General features: G+C 35.8%; 1 protein-coding gene across 1 annotated transcript in view; it reads right to left on the bottom strand.

The window, feature by feature from the left end:
- Positions 1–2,161: 2,161 nt before the first annotated feature.
- The window catches only part of HIKESHI (heat shock protein nuclear import factor hikeshi), a 38,429-nt gene continuing 19,758 nt past the window's right edge, over positions 2,162–20,832 (bottom strand). Inside the window, exons 3-5 of the mRNA XM_061120186.1 lie at positions 9,494–9,645; positions 3,345–3,463; positions 2,162–2,389 (exon numbers count right to left, since the gene is read on the bottom strand). Of these exons, the coding sequence (XP_060976169.1) occupies positions 2,335–2,389; positions 3,345–3,463; positions 9,494–9,645 (326 nt within the window). The 3' untranslated portion in view covers positions 2,162–2,334. The remainder of the gene's footprint in view (positions 2,390–3,344; positions 3,464–9,493; positions 9,646–20,832) is intronic.

The following is a 20,832-nucleotide window of genomic DNA, read 5'->3' as shown; positions in this document are numbered from 1 at the left end:
ATTGGCTGAGACTACTTCTTGCCTTTGGATATTTTTAACTCAAGTTCGTATCTTGTCTCCTCTGAAAACTCTCTTATGATTTTCCCTTTCCCATATTGAGGCATAAAAACACTGTTGTTTTTCCTGCCTAAACTCTGGGTTGTTTTATGGAAAAATGGTAATAGGCAAAATTAAGTTTGTGTGGCACTCTACAAATTTTAAATAATTCAAAACTATTCTAAAAGCTCTTTTTAAAAATCAAACTTGAAAAAATCAAATCAAGAGTTCAGCTTTCCTAGATTAAACTGTAAGTAAAAATTAATAAAATGTTTCAATGTGTCTTTGTTCCTTCAAGCTGCTATAACAAAATAACCACAGACTCAACACCATGTAATCAATAGAAATTTGTTTCTTATAGTGCTGGAGGCTGGAAGTCCATGATCAAGATGCCAATATGATCAGCTGAGAGCCCTCTTCCAGGTCACAGACATCTCCATATATCCTCACATGGCAGGAAGGACCTTTGGGAGGAAACTGGTCTCCTCAGGAGTTTAAAGGAACAGTTATTTAATCTTTTACTTTGGAATTTGACTCTAAACCTGTCAAATTCCACCGTGAAAGATTTAATAGCTGTTCCTTTAAACTCCTGAGACCAATTTCCTCCCAAAGGCTCCTTCTTATAACTTGAACTTTCCTCATACCATTAGCCCCAATCTTCATTATTGCAAAAGCTGTACTCCAAGTCAGCAAAGTACTTCTGCTGTAATCATTACAGCTTCATCTGCTAAACCAAGCGCACCGGGGTGGAACAAGTGCTGGACTTATTCTCACTGTCCTGGTCATTTTTCCAAGACTTTCCAGACTTCTGTGCAGGAACTAGCTCCAAGAATGTGTCCACCTCAAGGAACAATTATTGGCTTACTCCTGTTATACTCTATTTCTGATATCATCTGTAACTCAGCAGGAATTGCAACATCAATACCAGGCTTTTGCCCACCTCTTACAGGTAAACAATCTGCCTGCCAATGCAGGAGACACAAGAGACAGGTTTGATCCCTGGGTTGGGAAGATCTCCTGGAGGAGGAAACGGCAACCACCCCCGTATTCTTTTGGGGCTTCCGTGATGACTCAGACAGTAAAGAATCTGCCTGCCATGTGGGAGACCTGCATTCAATCCTTGGGTTGGGAAGATCCCCTGGAGAAGGGAATGGCAACCCACTCCAGTATTCCTGCTTGGAGAATCCCATGGACAAAGGCTACAGTCCACGGGGTCACAAAGAGTTGGACATGACTGAGCAACTAACAACACTACACCCAAACTGGGTATGACTACCTATCCCAACAGCAAGAACAATATAATCAGAAAAGTAATCCTAATGCTCTGCTGTGGAAGCCCAACAAACCAGTTTAAATACACTACCCAGGGCTGTCATGGACAATCACATAGTCTTTTCCTCTTGGCAAGCCAAGGGATAGTTTGTATGTAGTTAAAACTTACTGTTATATCTCTGTAAAGATCACCAGACAGGTGAGATCCTGGTGGTATTTGGTCAATGGGAATCACCAGTGTAAGTCAAAGATTTTCCTCTGAATGAGACACAAGGCTTTATCTTCATACATAAAAGTAAGAAATCCTATATTCTGTACAAAAGTGCCTAACACTATCAATATTAAATAAAGCCTGAACAATAATAATTATGGGAGTTTTGTTAAAAATGAATGAATTTGCTGATATAAAAAGTAACAACCAATTTGTTAACTGAAAACGTTTTTTTTTGGCCGCACCATGAGGCTTACAGGATCTTAGTTCCCAGACCAGGGACTGAACTCCAGGCCACAGGAGTGAAGGCTCCTAGTACTAACCACTGGACTGCCAGGCAACTCCCTTGAAAAAACTTTTACTCTTAAGAAATACTAACTGAAAATAATTTCTCCATACGTAAAAATGTAGATTGGGTATCTTTTTCCAAAAATCTCCAAATTTTGGTATGTTTGATTTTCATTAATTATTCTAGCAAATTCCACTGTAAATATAAACAAAAGATTATAAATGCAATGCATTTGGCAGACTATTGTGAATATGCTTTATTTTTAAGTAAAACATGAATCATAGCCCAAACAAAATATTTTACCTCTTGAGTATTTTAAGCTTACGGGAAAGGAGTCATTAATGATGAACATGTTTTCATTTTTCAATGTTTTTAATTTTTTATAAAGATGTTAATTAAACTTCATAGTCACTAAGCAGTTTTTAAACTTAGGCTTCATGGATCCTTTTGACTTCATGCTTTCAAATAGTCATTATCTTCAAAACATGACAAATTTCAGAATCCATTAAAAATTATTTTATTCAAATTATGTTTTCCAAAAGAGAGGGTTCTGTGCTAGTCGTCTTTGAAAGTTTTCATACCTACAAAAGAAAAAACATCTTTATAAGAAATTTAATTAGAATCTTTCATAACCTGACAAATAACTCATCAAAAAGCAAATAACTTTACATGTCACTTCTAAAAAGCCAAGATTAAAAACCTAGAAAGTTAAAAAGTTAATTTGGGAGCTTAATTATTAATGTATAAGAAGACAGCAAGCATAGTGATTTAACTGGCTGTATCACAAAGCACACATCATAATACATTTTATTATCTTTGGCAAATATGAGAGCTAGAAGTGACCTAAGAAAAAATGAAATCTAACTCCCCCACCCTCATTTCATAGATGAGAGTGATTTGCTCAAGGTCACATAGCTACATGATAACAAAGCTCAAACCTAATACATTCCAGACCAGTCCATGCTACACCATGCTACCACTTCTCAACAGCCTCCTTATGTGTCTCCCTAACACTGGGATATTCAAAGTGAAAAGAAACATCTACAAAAGAGAAACAAAGGAAAGCTGAAGAAACAGATTTATTAATCATTTATGTACAGGATACAGTATAAACCACTCTGATGTATTTTATACATGTTTATTTTAGATCAAGGCTTTCTAAACTTAGGAAAAAAGTTTTCATTGATATTTCACGCCTCATATATGGTACTTAAAATTCAAGCATATAGATAGGTAGATAGATAGATAGATAAAAGATACAGACCTTAATTGTGGTCCCTAAAACATAAGTAACAGTATTTTCTTGTGTTTATAAAGCCAAAATGTCTACTGTATAACAGAATATTATTTGGGGCAGAAATTTTTCCTAATCTGAACTCTAAAGCACATACTATTTAATGGCATGCAAATGTTAATGTAGGCTGATATCCACTATAAAAGAAAATGTTTAAATGTCAAAAAAGAAATACATTCACAAGCAAAATATATATATGGTTACTCAAAGCCTTACTATGAGAGCTACATAATGCCCCATACCATTTCAGAACCACATTTGCTGGAATGAACATTTCAGATGGACTTGGTGTCATCTGGGCCTGAGAGACAGCAAATGATGAAGCAAAATTGTAGAAGTTGTCCAGCATCTTTTGTGTGAACTAAAAGTTAATAATAAATAGATTAATGGGTTGTACTAAACACTGCAATATTTTAAAATATTAAACTCTAATATTTTTAATTTAAAACGTTGTTGCACTCACTTGGTTTAAGGACTAGGAGTTGTAAGTCTAACGCTGACCACTGAGGAAGCCATAAAATGACACTAGTGCACAAAAGCATAACCATCTGCCTTTAGTACTATCCTTATATCTCAAAGAATTTCTATGACTTTCAACTGCTTTTAAGTTTCTAACAAATTCATTTTATTAAAAGAAAAAAAGATAAAATTTTTTTCCTTCAAATTATCTTCTTTTATCTCCACCTCTGCAGATTCCCCTCTCCTCAAATACCACCCTGGTCAAATCAACCTGTTTCCTCATCCAAAATAGTAACCATATTTAAAGTCTTTTTCTTGCCAGAAAAATTTTTAAAAAGTATAAAAAAGGAGCAACTGGTTACTTGCCATCAATTGCAAAGATGATACTATTCCACTTCTATCTCCTGGCCCGTTTGCTCTAACTGACCTTCAAATGGGCAAATCCACTAAACACCCTCCAGCTCTCCTTGGTAGAAGCCAGAAGCTCATGGATTTACATTTCTTGAGCATCAAATGGGTTTAAGCACTAAACCCAAAATTAATGAACTACTAACAATAGTAATACCTTTTATTCACTCAAAAATAATCGTCCGAACATCACTTTCTCAGAAACACAAAACTAGCCATGAAGATTCTTGCTGACTCTTTTCTACATGAGAAGAAACATGTTAACAGGGTTTTTGTTTAATAATATCGAGATAATTTAACCCAAGAGACTCTACTGTTAAGGTACTTGAACCAATATGAGAGTTCCGTAAGAACATGGACTAAAAGTTCAGTATCAAGAGAAAAAAAACCAACAGCAACCCTCCACACAAGCAACAAAAAATTTTAAATGTAATTTTAAGAAGATCCGACTCATGACAAAAAGTCTGTAAGATACCTAGGGGAAATGCAAAGACAAGCTGACAGTAAGATATTTGTGGGAAATATTTTAAAGTGTATTGACAGACAAGAAAGAAAACGAATGAAAGGACTTTTTTTTTTTACCACATTGAGTGGAAAGACACTATGTGTTCATGAATGGAAGACATAATGTAATAAAGGCTCATTAAAACCTATAAGTCCAACGTTATTTTCAACTACATTCCAACAAGATTTTTCACAGCACTTGACAAGTCGATGTTAAAATTATTATGAAAAATACTCAGGCTTGTTTTGATGATTATGAGGAAAGTCTTGGCCTACCAGATATAACTGGCAAAGGGACAGGCAAATAAACTAACTGGAATAAAATGGAGAGCCCAGAAACAAACGTAAGTATATGTGACACATGACATACAACAAAGATGCTATTACTGAATTAAAAAAAAAAAAGTATGTAGGGACTTCCCTGGAGGTCCAGTGGTGAGGAATCCGCCTTGCAATGCAAGAGACACAGGTTCAATCCCTGGTCAGGAAACTAAGATCCCAATGCCAAGCAACTAAGCCCACAAACCACAACTAGTGAACCTGCAAGTCTCAAGTGGAGATCCCACAGGTTGCAAGGAAGATCCCACAGGCCACAACTAAGACCAGACACAGCCAAATTAATTAATTAATTTAAAAATAGGGACTGGGCTTCCCTGGTGGTTCAGTAGTAAAGAGTGCACCTGCCAATGCAAGAGACACGGGTTCAATCCCTGATCTGGGATGATGCCACATGCTGCAGAGCAACTATGCTGCAAATGAGCCCACAATCTACAACTACTGAAGCGTGCATGCCCTAGAACCTGTGCTCAGCAACGAGAGGGCACCACAACGAGAAGCCCACGAGCTGCAACTACAGAAGAGCCCACTTAGCAACAAAGAGCCAGCACAGTCCAAGATGAATAAATAAAAAATTTTTTAAAAGATGTATTTGCTTTAAACTAAGAGTTCCAAGAGGAATGTTTCCAAGACAAATTTTAAATTGCTATAAATATATATAAAGATATTGAATGGGAATTTATATTTGGAAGAGTTTGGGCATAAATTATTAGAAATGGAAACATAGAAATCCATGCAAAGGAAAAAATGACAAATTTATTAACCAAGAAAAATAAAAAGTTATATAGGACAAGAAATATAATCATAAACTCATAACACATGGCTCAGCTCTGAAAAATATTTACCAGGTCATAATAATGAAAATTTGGAATCTTAACTTGAAGACCTATATTGGAAAGGAGGGGAGAAAAGATACCTGTATATGCCAGGGAGCAGAAGATTAAGAGAGCTAAACCATGCTGGGCTTCTGCTTATGCTCAGTCACGCAGTCGTGTCCGACTCGGCGACCCCATGGACTGTAGCCCACCAGGCTCCTCTGTCCATGGGATTCTCCAGGCAAGAATACTGGACTGGGTTGCCATGCCCTCCTTCAGGGGATCTTCCCAACCCAGGGATCAAACCCAGGTCTCCCGCATTGCAGGCTGATTCTTTACCATCTGAGCGACCAGGGAAGCCCTTAAATCATGTTATGTATTGATAAGTCAATGGAAAATACCTATAACAAATAAATCAATAAAGACTCAACAAGTTTCTTCTGACACATGGAAGTAAATACAAGAAGAAAAAGTGGGAGGTTGAAAGCGACTGCTGCTGAGGAGCAGAAGAAGAGCAGAATATTAAGAGGCACAACAGAGAACAGCCGTTTTCCATGTAAAACTGACTTTCTCAGTCATGTGCTACTGATAAAAACTAAAATCAAGTAAGAACAATTAAAGGCATAAATTAGAAACATGTTTAAACATACATACAAATTGCACTATACATATTTTGTGAAAAAACAAAATTTTTTAAAGTACTGAAATAGGAAAGATACATAAAGTTAGAAGATTAGCTACTTGGACAGGGAAAAAGAGAAGCAGAGAGCAGTGGATTGTAACACTTTATATAACTTCTTAACTAGTATAAAATATAGCAAAATGTAACAGTTAAACCTAAGTGGACGACTGTGTGCATGTGTGCCTGCTTAGTCCTGTGGGGCTCTTTTTGATCCCATGGACTGTGGCCCGCCAGGCTCCTCTGTCCATCGGATTTTCCAGGCAAGAATACTGGAATGGGCTGTCATTTCCTTCTTCAGGGGATCTTTCCAACCCAGGAAAAGAACTTGGGTCTGCTGCACTGCAGGCAGATTCTTTATCTTTTGAGCCATTAGGGGAGCCCAGGAAGATACATGGAAGTCTTCAAATATGCCCCACTATAAATAGAGCCCTACAAGGTCAGGTACTATTTTATTTTGATACCTGGTTTTATCTATTTGTTCTTTAAAAATGCCTGGCACACAAAATGTACACAATAAATATCTGTGGAATGTACTTTTCTATATATTAAAATATTTCATAAAAAATACATATGCTTAATAAGAAGGTCAAATAATTTATTATAGAGTTAAAATGTCTTCCTGCCTCTCTCCAGGGTTAACATCACTTTGGCATGTATTTTCCAGACATTTTTCACATACAATTTATATGGAATAACTGTTTAGTATTGCTTCGTAACTTGCTTTTTTCAGCACAGTTTTTTTTTTTATAATTGCTGACAAAAATTTTAAAACCCAGACTGTCTTTCCTAACTCGGCCCATTCTCCAGAGACTGAATGACAAGTTGCCTCTTAAATTCACAGCCACAGTTCTTAAGAGTATGCTGTCCAGCAAGCACAGAGGTTTCCTTAGTCCATTCATGCTCCTCCTCTCCTAGAGGACTTATTTAACAATTCTTTTGGTTTAGATTGTACTGGAGTGGGTTTCCATGCCCTCCTCCAGGGGATCTTCCCAACCCAGGGACTGAAACCAGGTCTCCGACATTGCAGGTGGATTTTTCACCATCTGAGCCACCAAGGAAGCCCTTGGTTTACATTTCCAATATTTCCTTTCCCCTCAATCTTGGCTGATGATGATCTTGCTTCCTATTTCACTAGAGAAGGAATTGAGCGAGAACCTGCACAAGTCCTCTTCAGCACGTTTGCTAACCTGCTGCATCTCTCTATCCATACTCTAAACATTGCCCATTATCCTTTCTATTCCTTCCTAATACAGTCTACTTCCTACTCAAGGATACCACTTTCACAAGTCTCCCCACTCTCCTGCATCATCAATTTTTCTCTCACAAATGCTTTACTGCTGTCAAACATGATATAATATCTATTAAAAACAGAAAAAAAAATTTCCTTGTCCCCACAGCCCTCAAGCAACCAGACCACCCATCTGCTGTCCTTTGTAACAACACTCACTAAGAGTCATCTATAGTCACTATTTCCATTTCCTCTTCTCCAAGTCACTCAACCTCACTCCAAACTCCCTTTCCACCTCTGTGAATTCTTGTCAAAGTCTTTAATGACTTCTACCTTGCCAAGTCCAATCGTTAATTCTTACCCTTTTTACTTGATCCATAAGCAGTCAACACTACTGATCACTTCTTCCTTCTTAAAAACCAGTCTTGAAAATTGTATATATCTTATGTTGAATTGGTTTATTGTGTTTTTCAGGTCTACTATATCCTTCTACTTCTCCGTATACCCATTCTATTAAGTTTTGAGTTTGATATTGAAACCCCAACTAAAAATCTTTTATCTACTTAAAAAAAAAAATCGTAATATACAGTGGAATTATATATAACTTTATTGTATGTATTTTCCAAATCTCCTGTAAATGTGCTATCATATCTTAATAATTTAAAGAGGTTAAAAAAAAAAGTACTTCTCTTCCAAAATATCATTCTGGGGGGTCTCCTACTACTTTAGGTGTTCCTTTCCTTTTATTCCTCCTGATCTCTTAAGCATCTCAACTTTGAAATGGCCTCAAGCTCTGTCACTGGCCAATTTTTCTGTTGATAGTTATTTCTCAGTGATCACATTTCCTCTACAACTTTAAATACCACCTCTACACTGAGGGCACCCAAATTTTTCTCTCTCATGAACCTGCCACCTCCAGCTATCTATCTAATAGGCATCCCAAACACAGTACAACCAAAACCCAACTCCTGATTCCACTCCCAACCCACACTTGTTCTTTGCACAATATTCCTGTGTTCTAGCTCCTGGAACCAGCATCCTTACAGCCACAGTTGATGTCTCTACCTCAGACTTTACATGTGATTCACACCGTGAGACAGCATTGGCCCCATATTCAAATTATCTCTAGAAAAGATATCAACTACTTTTCACCACGTCCATTTGTACTCCCCATTAAACTCTCACCGAGATTTTCACAAGAGACTCCTAACCGCCCTTTCTCCTTCCATCTTTGCCTCATTACAGTTTCTCTCCAAAGATGCAAAAGTGATCCTTTAAAAACGTAAGTTAGATCATATTACTCCCCTGCTAGAAATTTTGTTTTGTCCTCCAAAAAGAACTTAAGCCAAAGTCCCTACAAAAGCCAATGAGATTTCATATATGGAATCTCATTATGGGGGAGGCACTTCCCCATAATCTCCCACTTCATCTCCCATCTCTCCCCCTTGCTCACTCTACGCCAGCCACAAAGTTTCACTTTATTTTTCAAACGTAACAGATTTCTACCACTGGGCCTTTGTATTAGCTATAACTCTGCCTAAATTATTCTCCCCTTCAGGCCTTTGCCTTATAGGTTAAAAGTCAACCTTTATGAAATTATGTGATTTTAAGCAACATTAGGACCAGAATCTTCCTTATTATCAGGTTCACAACTGTATACCCACAGTCTAGCATATTAATTGTGGGAGGAAACGGGGGGGAAAGTTAATATTTAAATTCATTTAAAAAAAAAATCACTTTGAGCTATTTTATGACTGTAAAAACTAAGTATCATCAAAGCATTTATGAATTTTAAAATACCTATATAGAAAGGAGACAAACTGAAAATATTCATGGAAGCCAATAATTTATGTCATATGTGTTTACCTTCATTTACATGAATTCTACCACAGGCTGTTTCATGAAGTATAGAATGTGATCTGTAAGCTATTTTAGAAAATGAGAGGTGCACTCCGTTACCTGAGTGAACGAATCAACTGAGGAGACAGCAGCGTTGCCCACAGGAGTCTGCTGAGCCAGGCTGTCCAGCAACTCCACCGAGATCCCAATCTGAGCGACAGACGGAGTCCGGACAATGTTCATGGTTCCAAACGGGTGTTGGCTTCCTTCTCCTGAAAGAAATTAACGTGTGCCACATGTTTCCAACTTAACTTGTATAAATTCCTTCCTAAAGATGTGAAGAACCGCTGATTTATATGCACTAAGAAGTTCTGTCACTTGAAAGTTTGTCTTTTCTCAGATAAATGTAAAAGGATGCGTGTGTGTGTGTGTGTGTGTGTGTGTGTGAGTTGTTCAGTCGTGTCTGACTCTTTGTAACCCCATGGATCATAGACCACCACCAGGCTCCTCTGTCCATGGGATTCTCCAGGCAAGAAAACTGGAGTGGGCCGCCCTTCAAGGGATCTTCTTGACCTAGGCATAGAACCTGGGTCTCCTGCACTGCAGGCAAATTCTTGGCTGTCCGAGCCGCCCGGGAAGCCCAAAAGGATGCCTAGTTTTTAACCATAATAAGAAAACTGAGATTTTCCCCACCAGAAAAACAGCCTAAGTTATTATAGCTAGAAATGGAGATTAACAGAGTAAGACAAAAATAAGTGAGAATTAGATAAAGATTCTCAATGCTGTGACGAAAGGATATCTTTAAAGATTTTTAGAATTAGTTTTAATATTTTCTGATTATTCTACAAAGAAAGAGCTCTCAATTGCCACTATGAACAACAACATGGCATATTTTACTACATGTCATGACTCGCCCCACTCAACACCTGAGGATCTATTATCAAATAGGCAATAAAGAAATTTGCAACTTATTCAGAAAATAATAATTTTCCACTTTACAATATATCATTTATAAATAAATATGTCATAAATACATAAAACAGATTATATGTGTATTTGATATACCTGATCCTCTAAGTGTCAGCTAACTTAAACATGAAAGAATATAGATCAGTTTTATTAATCCACATAAAACAATCATGAAAGAAGAAAAAAATACAATGAATAGATTAGTGGTTTATCTGCTCTTTTAATAGGAATATAAAATGTCTAAACTAATACTACAGAATGAAAATCTGGGACAATATGCATTCCTAATAACCAGAATACTCACTCAAAGTATCAAAACTCTTAAATTTTCAGGTATATGAATACAAAAACCTGCAACTGTATGTTTTTGTGCTTTAAAAATACACATACACACTTCACTAAATGTGACTGGTTTAAGATATTTTTATTTTTCTTAATTTCCTCATATTTGTACATTTTCCAGGTTTACTTCTGTTATTTCTATCAATGTGGTCTGACAATATATTCTGCAATCTTTTAAAATATACTAAGATTTGTTTTGTGGCCTGTAGTGTCAAGGAAATGTTCCAGGGGCACTTGAGAAGAATGCATATTCTGCTGCTATTGAACAGAATGTTCTGCTATGTCTCATCAAGTTTATAGTGTTGTTCAAATCTTCTATTTCTTTGATGATCTTCTGTCTAGCTGTTCTGTCCATATTTAAAGTAAGGTACTGACATTCTCAATTACTGTTGAACTGATTATTTCTCTTTTCCACTCTGTCAATACCTGATTTATGTATTCCCAGGCTCTTTCAGGTACACACAAGTTTGCAACTGTTACATCTTTTTGAAAGACTGACCCTTTGATTTCGGTTTACATATATATTTTTTCATCCTTTACTTCCAACCCATTTATCTCTCTGAATCAATAGTTGAACCATGTCTTTTAATCCATCCTGCATATCTCTGCTTTTTAACTGGAGAGTTGAACTTTGTGTTAGATACTTGCCAGTGTATCATTTTAACTCCTTTTTCATAATTTTTGTTATATTCTTTAAATGACTGCACTATAATTACAATTAACATCTTAATTTATAACAACTCTAATCTGGATTAGTATCAGTTTCAGTATACAAAATTTAAATTTCAGTATACAAAAGAGTTTAATTTCAGTATACAAAATTCAGGATACAAAAACTTTGCTCCTATGTAACTGCTTCTCTTCCTTGTTTATTGTCACTAATTACATCTTCATACATAGTATGTCTATGTTGTGGTGTTGTTAGTCACTAAGTCATGTCCGACTCTTTTGTGACCCCATCAGGCTCCTCTGTCCATGAGATTTCCCAGGCAAGAATACTGGAGTGGGTTGTCATTTCCTTCTCCAGGGGATCTTCCCAACCCACGCATTGAATCCACATTCTCCTGCACTGGCAGGCAGGTTCTTTACCACTGAGTTACCAGGGAAGCCCACTGTATCCATAAGCAGACAATGTTTTATGCCATTATCTTTTATATCAATAGGAAGAGCAGAGTTACAAAGTATGTATTAATACTGACTTTTATAATTACCTGTGTAGTTACCTTTACCTGCGTTTTTACTTAACACGTATTTGAATTACGTCTCAGGTCTCATTTCAGCTTGAAGGACCCCCTTTAGCACTTCCTGTAGGGTTAGTCGTCTAGTCATGATTCTCTCAATTTCCGTTGATCTGGGAGTATCTTTATTTCACCTTCATTTCTGATGGCTACAGAATTCTCGATTGACCTTTTTTCAGTACTTACAATATGTCAGCCTACTGCCTCTGGACTCAATGTTTCTGATGAGAAAACAGCTGTAACTTCATAAGGACCCTTGTACATGATGAGTTGCTTCTCTAGTCAGTTTAACATGTCCTGAAGCTAATCCTACTTGAGTTTGTTGAGCTACTTAAGTGCAGATTAATGTTTTCATCAAATTTAAGAGTTTTCGGGTGGTATTTCTTCAAGTATTCTACCCACCCCTCTGTCTCTCCTCTTCCTCTGGGGCTCCCAACACTGACACGCTTGACAGTGTCTCACATGTCTCTAAAGCTCTGTTCATTTTCCATTCTTCTTTCAGCTCTTCAAACCTGATATTTTATCTATTTTCAAATTCACTGATGGGGGGGGGGGGGGGGCCCTACTCAAATCTGCTACTAAAACCCTCTAGTCAATTTTTCATTTCCATTACTGTACTTTTCCACTCCATAGTTTACTTCCTTTTAAATTTTTTTTTCCAATTTTTACTTCTTTTTTCTATTTGATGATATATCATTCTCCTGATTTCCTTTAGCTCTCTGAGCATGTCTGAGACATTTCCTTAAAGTCTTTGATGATTACGTCCGATGTCTCTACTTCCTAGGTAGTTTCTAGTCATTTCTTCTGTAAAGGGGCTTGTTTCTTGTATGCTTCATAGCTTTTTGTTGAAAACTAGATATTGAATAATTGACAACTCTAGCAATCAGATGTTTCACCCCTTCTTAAGGTTTATTGCCACTGTTTATTGTAGCTGTTTCCTTGTTTAATGGTTTTTCTGAACTAATACTATAAAGTCTTTATTTTTTTTTTTTTTTATCATTTGTGACTACTAAAGTCCCTTTTCAGCTTAATGATCAGCTAGTGAATGGAAAGAGATTGCCTTAGAAGCCTGGAATCAAATTCTCCCAATGTTTTGCAGGTGGGCTCCATGTGTTGAGACTTGACTTCAAAACTCATGCCTTCAAGGTCGGCCAGCAGTGAGACCTTAGGACCTTCTTAGATCTTTCCCAAGCATGTGCATAGCCCTGGACACCCATGTGGTCATTTAGATTCCTAGGAATTCCCAGGTCAGAGAATTTCAAAGCCCTTGTTTCCTAAGTGTCTTATTCCCAGCCTTCCCTTCCAAACTTTTTGATCAGTCTGATGTTTGCCCCAACTGTTGACACTTTCTCAGGCATCAATGACCTGTAAATATTTGTAATATATATTCAAATATTAATTTACCTGTAAACATTTTTGACAAACCCTTGCAAGAAGTCACTTTAGCAGTGGAAGAGTTCCAAGTTAAAGGACATAAAGGCAAGCCTTTTGAATCTGTCTTTCAAAGAATCACATAACTCAATAAGTTAATTACAATTAATTGTGAATGACATCCATTCTGCTCCTTCTGGTATCGGTACCAATACTGAGAACATGGTCTGTTACTTTCAAGGCTACCACTGAGCAGAGGAAAAAGGGCTGAGATCACGGTGGATTAAAATACCAAAAGCTCACTGTTTGCACAGAGATTCAGTGTTTTTTCTTAATAAACGTCCCTCTGGTTGTGACAAGCCTTTGGTTAGTTTCCAGGGGCCTGAAAAAGTTGATTCTGAGAGTTTCTGCCAGTTTTTTTGTTTGTTGTTATCGGTGTTGTTGCTTTTATGGAGGGATAAATTTTGGAATCCCTTTCTCCATCATTTTAACTGTTTTAAGCTGAGAATCATGCTAAGTCCAGAAAATGCACTGCTATTTGTCTGTGTATCAGGCTCAGGAAAATGACTCAATACACTTGCCTTAGTTAAAATCACCCAGGGAGTGATAAGCCCAAGCAGAAAGCCTTGTCATCTCTAATCTCCACCTTTTATTATACACAAGATCTTGGCAAATGAGTGGGGTCCTAACTAAAGCTGTCTAAGCCCCACTGTAAAAACTGGGGCTAAGCAAATATTCTGACTTTTTCATTTTAGAGCTCTCTGGAAACAAGACACTGTAAGGGGGGGAAATAAGCCTCCAAGTCTTCAATAATCTTTAATCAATATTTTCAAAGAAATCTGTAATTAAGCCATAACTGTGTAATTAAGCCATTCCTTTAGTCAATTTTATTCTCAAAACAGGTTTGACACAGTAGTTGATACCCTCCAAGTACAAAAGTTCTTGTTTGCAAACCATAAAATAAAATACTGGGAAGAAACATTGGAACATAAAATACAAACTTACAGTGAATGCTTAATTTTGTATATGAATTCATGATAGCCAAAGTCAAAAGAAAAACATGATCAGTTATATTGAGTCTTATAATAAAAAATTAAAAAGCAAAAACAGCAGGGAAAGTAAAACATCTGGTCTTCAAAAAAAAAAAAAACACACTTTGCATAAAGTCCTCAGTAACATTCCAACACTAAAAGCAGCAGCAAATCTTTTAAGGCTGTTTCTCAAAGTATTCCTCCTCACTAACCTAACAAGGCATAACTCAAGAGGAGAAATCATATAGGAAACTAGTGTTTTACTGTTAGTATACAAGGAAAAGCAGTCATCATCATTTACTATCTGGGTCTAATTGACTCTTTTAAAATATATATACATTTTAAGTCATTTCACAAAAAATGTTTGGAAGAATAGAGAGAGTAAAAAACAACTTTATTGGGATTTTCAGTGAGTAACCAAGCCCAGCAAACTCACATACACACTACAGATTTCCCACAGGTGCCTGTTGTTTAAGTCACAATGAAACAAAATGAGCCACATTCTCTGAATACAACTGTTCATCAAGGGTCACTAATAAATGTGGAATATATCCATTTTATAAACCTGACTCCTGACTTTAAACACATCTGTTAGGTTCCAGCTTATCATTACTTCTGGTCCTTCTTCTAGTAATTGTACTGTCAAAGCACAATACTTGACATTTTTAATGGCTCATAATTTGTTGAAGAACGGCCACCTTCTCTGACTTGTAATTTTCAAATCACTGTCATTTTTAGATTTATGAACATTTAGAAAAATCAATCCAATTAACTTTTCATTTCTACATTTATTTCCTTCTCATCATCTTTGCACTGTGTAGGCAAAAAAAAATCCCTTTAGATTTTTAAGTAAACATAGAAGATATATTTTCATTTTCACCAAGAACTTTATTGAACCATGTATTCACTGTTTTGTCCCACTACCTTCCACCATTTTTCAGGCAACTTCATAATTCTATCTTCCTGAAATTTTTTATCTTTTTGAGCAAGGAACTATTCCAGATGCCTTTTATAGTCTTTCACGGGACTGAAGTTTTTTCCCATTGAGAGAATTTTGTAAAGACAGAAATAAATGGAAATCTGAAGGAGCAATGCCTGTGAATACGGTAGATAAACCAGAATTTCCCAGCCAAGCTGTAACAGTTTTTGCCTGGTCAACAAAAAAAATGAGGTCTTATTATCCTGATGGAAGATTATGCATTTTCTGTTGACAGATTCCATACACTATCCATCCAGTGTTGTTTTCAGTTGTTCTAACTGGGAGCAGTACTCCTTGGAATTAATCGTTTGGTTTTCCTGAAGAAGCTCGTAATAGAGGACTCCCTTCCAATCCCACTATATATACAACATCACCTCCTTTGGATGAAGATGGGCCTTTGATGTGCTTGGTGGTGGTTCATTTCATTTGCCCCACAATCTCTTCCACTCCACATTATTATATAGTATCCACTTTTCATCGCTTGGCACAATTTGTTTAAGAATGGAACACTTTCATATGTCTCAGTAGAGAAATATGCAAAAATATAGTCAAGGTTTTTCTCACTTAAATTGTGTGAAACTCAAACATCAAAGTGATTAACATGACCAAAGCAGGGGCAATGTCCACTTACAAACTGTATTCAGTCAAATTTGGAGCACAAAGGTAAGAATACCAGCACATATCCTTCAACCACACGTCCAAGATTTTGTCACAAAATACATGATTAATTCCTCCTTGCTGAATGACTGAATGAGTAAGAATACCGTATATTCTTTTGGTCCTTAGAAATACACTGTTCAATCATCAACTTTTTAGTTAAGAAAATTCATTGAGATCATCATTCTTTTATTTAATAAGATTCAGTCCTGAGACTTTACTTATATGATCAACTGCACCACCATTATAAGAGTCTAGAATGCTGCTATTTGCCTCTTTGTATTTATTTTCTGATTCATGCAATAAATGCAAAATTTGTTCCTCTGTCAATTTTCTTCTCTTTGCCACTAATAACATAAAAAATTATTAATTCCTAATTCTGTCCAAAAAATCAAAAAGCAGAAAATGAAGATGGTGTCTCCAGTCTCCCTTTATACTTCGTGAAAGATGACTTAATTCTCTGGACAATACAATATGAAAACTGATTGAGGAATAATGCAATAGCAAACTAAGGTATACATGCAAAATCTGGCCCATAACCTAATGTAAGACCTTGAAGGGAAGGACAGTTTTTACATTTTTAAAGCGCTGTTTAAAGAATGTGTCACAGTGACCATTTGTAGTGCACAAAGCCTAGAATATATACTATCTTAAGCTTTACAAAAATGTTTGCCAACCTCAGCTTCAAGTAATTCCATCATTCTTCCTTTCTCTTATCATTTCAGTCTTTTTCCCCCATAGTTGAGAATAACTAATGAATAATGATAAATAATTCCTTGGATGAAATAGCAAAATGTTTCAAAATATAGACAAAATAAGATCATTAATATCCCCAAATGCATATTAGATGTATAAAATGATCCAATGGACCCATATGGTAACTGTAAGATAGAATGAACTTGAAAAACAGAATTAAGTAAAATAAATGCTTTCTCTGTTCTTTGAAAGACCCCTATAAAAAAATAAAACTTATGAAATATCCACCTAAGAGTTACAAGTGTCTCGTAAAAGAAACTAAAAGTGAGTCCAGTAGTTAAGATATTTTTGGTGTGCAAAGAGATGAGGACTGAAGAAAACTTATGGCAGAAATAAGCAATTTACTATGAAGTGACATTTGAAATCTGACATATGTTAAAAAGCTACAGAAAAACAGCCTAATTTTGCTTGTTGAAAATCCTCTTAGTATCGAATAGAAATATTTAGAAATCACAAATATGTATTCCTAAAACTTCTGCTTCATTTCATGGATAGCCTGACAAGCCTGAAATACCATTTTTCCTGAATGCATATTTTAAGAGCTATGTGACTTCCAAAGGTTTATCAACAATAAATCTCTTAAACCAGATAAAAATGTTAATTTACCTGACATTGAAGTATGGCTAGAATTTGGATGTCTGAAATGTATTTAAACAATCACTATTTACCAAGTATCTAAAGTCCATCTCTGTGCTCCTAAACACTCTAAAGAACATAAGGTAAAGGATACAACATTCCCTACTCTCAAGGCACTTTCATTCTCATAAAGCAGTAAAATTACTTAACCTTTCTGAACAGGTTTCATTATCTGGGTGACTTTTAAGATACCTCCCTAGAGCTGTCTATCTATAATATTATAAAAACATAATAATCATTTCTTGCGCACTAACTATGTGCCAGACAGGCACTATTATGCATTATCTCTAATGTTCCCCAAAACACATGCACTGTAGGTATTATTAACCCCATTTTACCTGAATTCTCCTCTAAGGTTAAAGAACCTGGTCACGACTACCCAGCTAGTACTGCCCTGGGATTCAAAGAGGTATAGTAAGCTCCAAGGCTGATACTTATTTCTGTTCACTATCCTGTTTATACCAAATTCTGTAATATGAACTCTATACTGACTTTCACTCATTACTTACTTTACAATAAGCATTCAAGACAGCAAGTCAAGAAGTAAAAGGTTCCATTCTGGCTGTAGCTCCACTGCATATGAGTAGACTGATCCTAGTGGTATCTTGGAGGGGGGGTGGGTAGCTGTCCTTTCTAATCCCCTTAACAAGCTCAATCCAATTTTAAAATGAAAACTAGAATCAGTTTAAACGTTTCTTCTTGGCAACTGAGCTAGATGCAAGAAGCCAAAGCAGTAACATTAAAATATGTCAGCAAGTCCCAAAAGAGAACTATAAAGAAGAAAGTCAAATGATTTATAACAAACTCTAATTTTAACATTCCTTGAAAATTCTTTGGTGCTAAGCCTTTCTTCATGAATGCTAAACCTTTTTTCATGGATATTCTTAGGTGCTAAGCCTAATTTCATGAAAGACAAAGGTTGAGCAGCAGTATAGAAGTGTGACAATTAAATGGAACTCACAATACTGACTGAACCCTAGACAGAGGGAGGAGGAAAGTGCTATAAAAGGCATTACTGGGAAAACTGGCAAAACTTTAATACAGAATACAGACAGGAGTACTGTATTAATGTTAAATTTGCTGAATTTGGTCATTATACTGTGATTATAAAAGAATATCCTTGCTCTAGAAAACATATGCTGATGTATTTAGAGTAAAGGGGTATGATATCTATAACATTTTCAAAATTTTCAGGGAAAAAAATATCCAGAGAATCATAAATAAAACGTTAACAAGATTAATGAACATGGCTCCTCTGTCCATGGAATTCTCCAGGCCAGAATACCAGAGTTGGTAGTTGTTTCCTTCTCCAGGGAAACTCCCCAACCCCAGGATCAAAACCAAAACTGCAGGCAGACTCTTTACTGTCTGAACCACCAGGGAAGCCCAAATGAATACAGAAGAAAAATGTAAAAAATTCTTTACACTATTCTTATAATTTTTCTCTAATTTTGAAATTATTTCAAGATATAGTTGCTTTAAATCTCTTACTGCACATATCTATGGCTGATTCATGTTGATGAATGGCACAAACCAACACAACATTGTAAAGCAATCATACTCCAATTAAAAATAAATTTTAAAAATCCCTACTGCAAAAAAAATTTTTTTAAGTATCAGAAATGATAGTTCCAGAATTTCATTCCAAACACTATCTCACAGCAGGGCCCTAGTCAAAAAAGAAAAAAGGTAAAGCCCCACCATAAGGTGCCTAATTGAGGTGCGTGAAACACAAAATACCAGCCTTCTTTCTCATCAGAGTATTCTAAAAAGCTCTACCACCTTCATTACTCTATTTTATTCACATAAATATATAATTCCTCTTTATAGCACAGGTGAGTTAACCAGCAATTTCTTATTCTATTAAGTACAATCACATATTAAAGTGCTAAACACACAATATAAAACATTTAAGTTCCACGTAAGTGTTCTTATTATATCTGACCTAGTGTCCTACTCCCCCACCTGCTCTTCCAATCTTGGCCTCTTCTGTTTCCCATTCTCCACTGCAGATGTCACTGGAATTCTCCCTGACTGAGGCACTGAGCCACTTCCTCATTGTATCTTGAAACACTTTAAAATAGTTAACCTACAGAAAAAAGGAAGGTTTTAGGTTGAACTTAAGTATGTGTATGAAAGAATATGTAGATGTGGCTTAAACAAACTCTTCAAATAGTATATGAACTCTACAAATATTTACCTTTAACAGACATATGCATATAAACACATATAAATATGCATAATATAAATTTTTCAGTTACATATATTTGGTAAGAGAAACTGTTTCCACCTTCCAAGTTCAGAACTAAAATTTTAAATCTTAAAAGATACTGTACTCATGTTCTTTATATAGCATGAACCAAAACTTCTTAAAGTCAACATTACATGGCATTTCACTATTCATATATTACAAGCTTTAACAGACGTTTACTACAAGTGAACACCAGCATTCAGTTGACTTTTGTATGAATGCTGAGTTTTTCGGTGCATCTCACAGTTTAATAAACGCTACTAAGGCTAGATACCAACTTCAGAACTCTTAAGACATTTTAAGAAAAACTTCCCAAAAGTAATGTAAAAAATATTCAAAAAGTACTGTGAGATCTGATAATCATTATACTGTACAACTAGAAATACTTACATGTATGTGGAAAGTAAATTTCTAATTCTAATTACAGATAGCTTTTGGGTCAATGAGATGGACACACATGACATAGTAGTCTATCTCCCAAAAAACCTCACTTAGAAAATCAGAGATGCAGTCCAGTGAGAAAATCCCCAGTACAGCCTGGACCCGACCATGAGATGCTTCTCTGGACCAGATCTGGTCCAGAGCAAAGGTGAGCAGATAATCCTTTGTCTCTGTATTCAACTTTAAGGATGTGAAAATTCTGAATTTGGGGGGAAAAAATGTAATTAGAGTATTTATAATAGATCTTCTGGCTTCCTATTATCCATATCTGACTCTCTCACATGCTACTAAGAGTTGCAATGGTGAACGTCAGTATGAAGATAATGAGAATGGAGGTAAATATCCTTAATTTAAAATAAATCACCAAAATATGATTTTGCTTTTTCTGAAATGTGATTTTTGCCATAAAGTTTTTGTTGTCATATTCCTAATTTCACTAAGTGGGCTAACACAGTAAGGAAAATTGGAGATGACATCCTAAAAAAATGACCAAATTCAGGTTCAGGGTTGTCAAATACAGATTTTATTTTGTCAGTATTAATTCATGGTACAGTGTAAAAAGTCAACAACAAGTATCATAATTCCTAGAGGAACCACTGAAAAAATACAAAAACTAGTGGAGGAAATATGAATTTTAAAAATAGTCAATCCAAAAGACCTCCTTCCCAAAAAAGGAGGAAAAACAACTAGCAGACAAAAGTTTAAACTTAACCATATCAGTAACATTAAGTATTAATGGTATAACCGCCTTACTGAAAAGGCAGAGACAGTAAGAGGTTAAAAAACAA

The sequence above is a fragment of the Dama dama genome, chromosome 2 (assembly GCF_033118175.1).
Source record: "Dama dama isolate Ldn47 chromosome 2, ASM3311817v1, whole genome shotgun sequence".
NCBI classification, from domain to species: Eukaryota; Metazoa; Chordata; class Mammalia; order Artiodactyla; family Cervidae; genus Dama; species Dama dama.
Note: the sequence above shows the minus strand (reverse complement) of the source record. Positions and strands in the feature narration are given on the sequence as shown.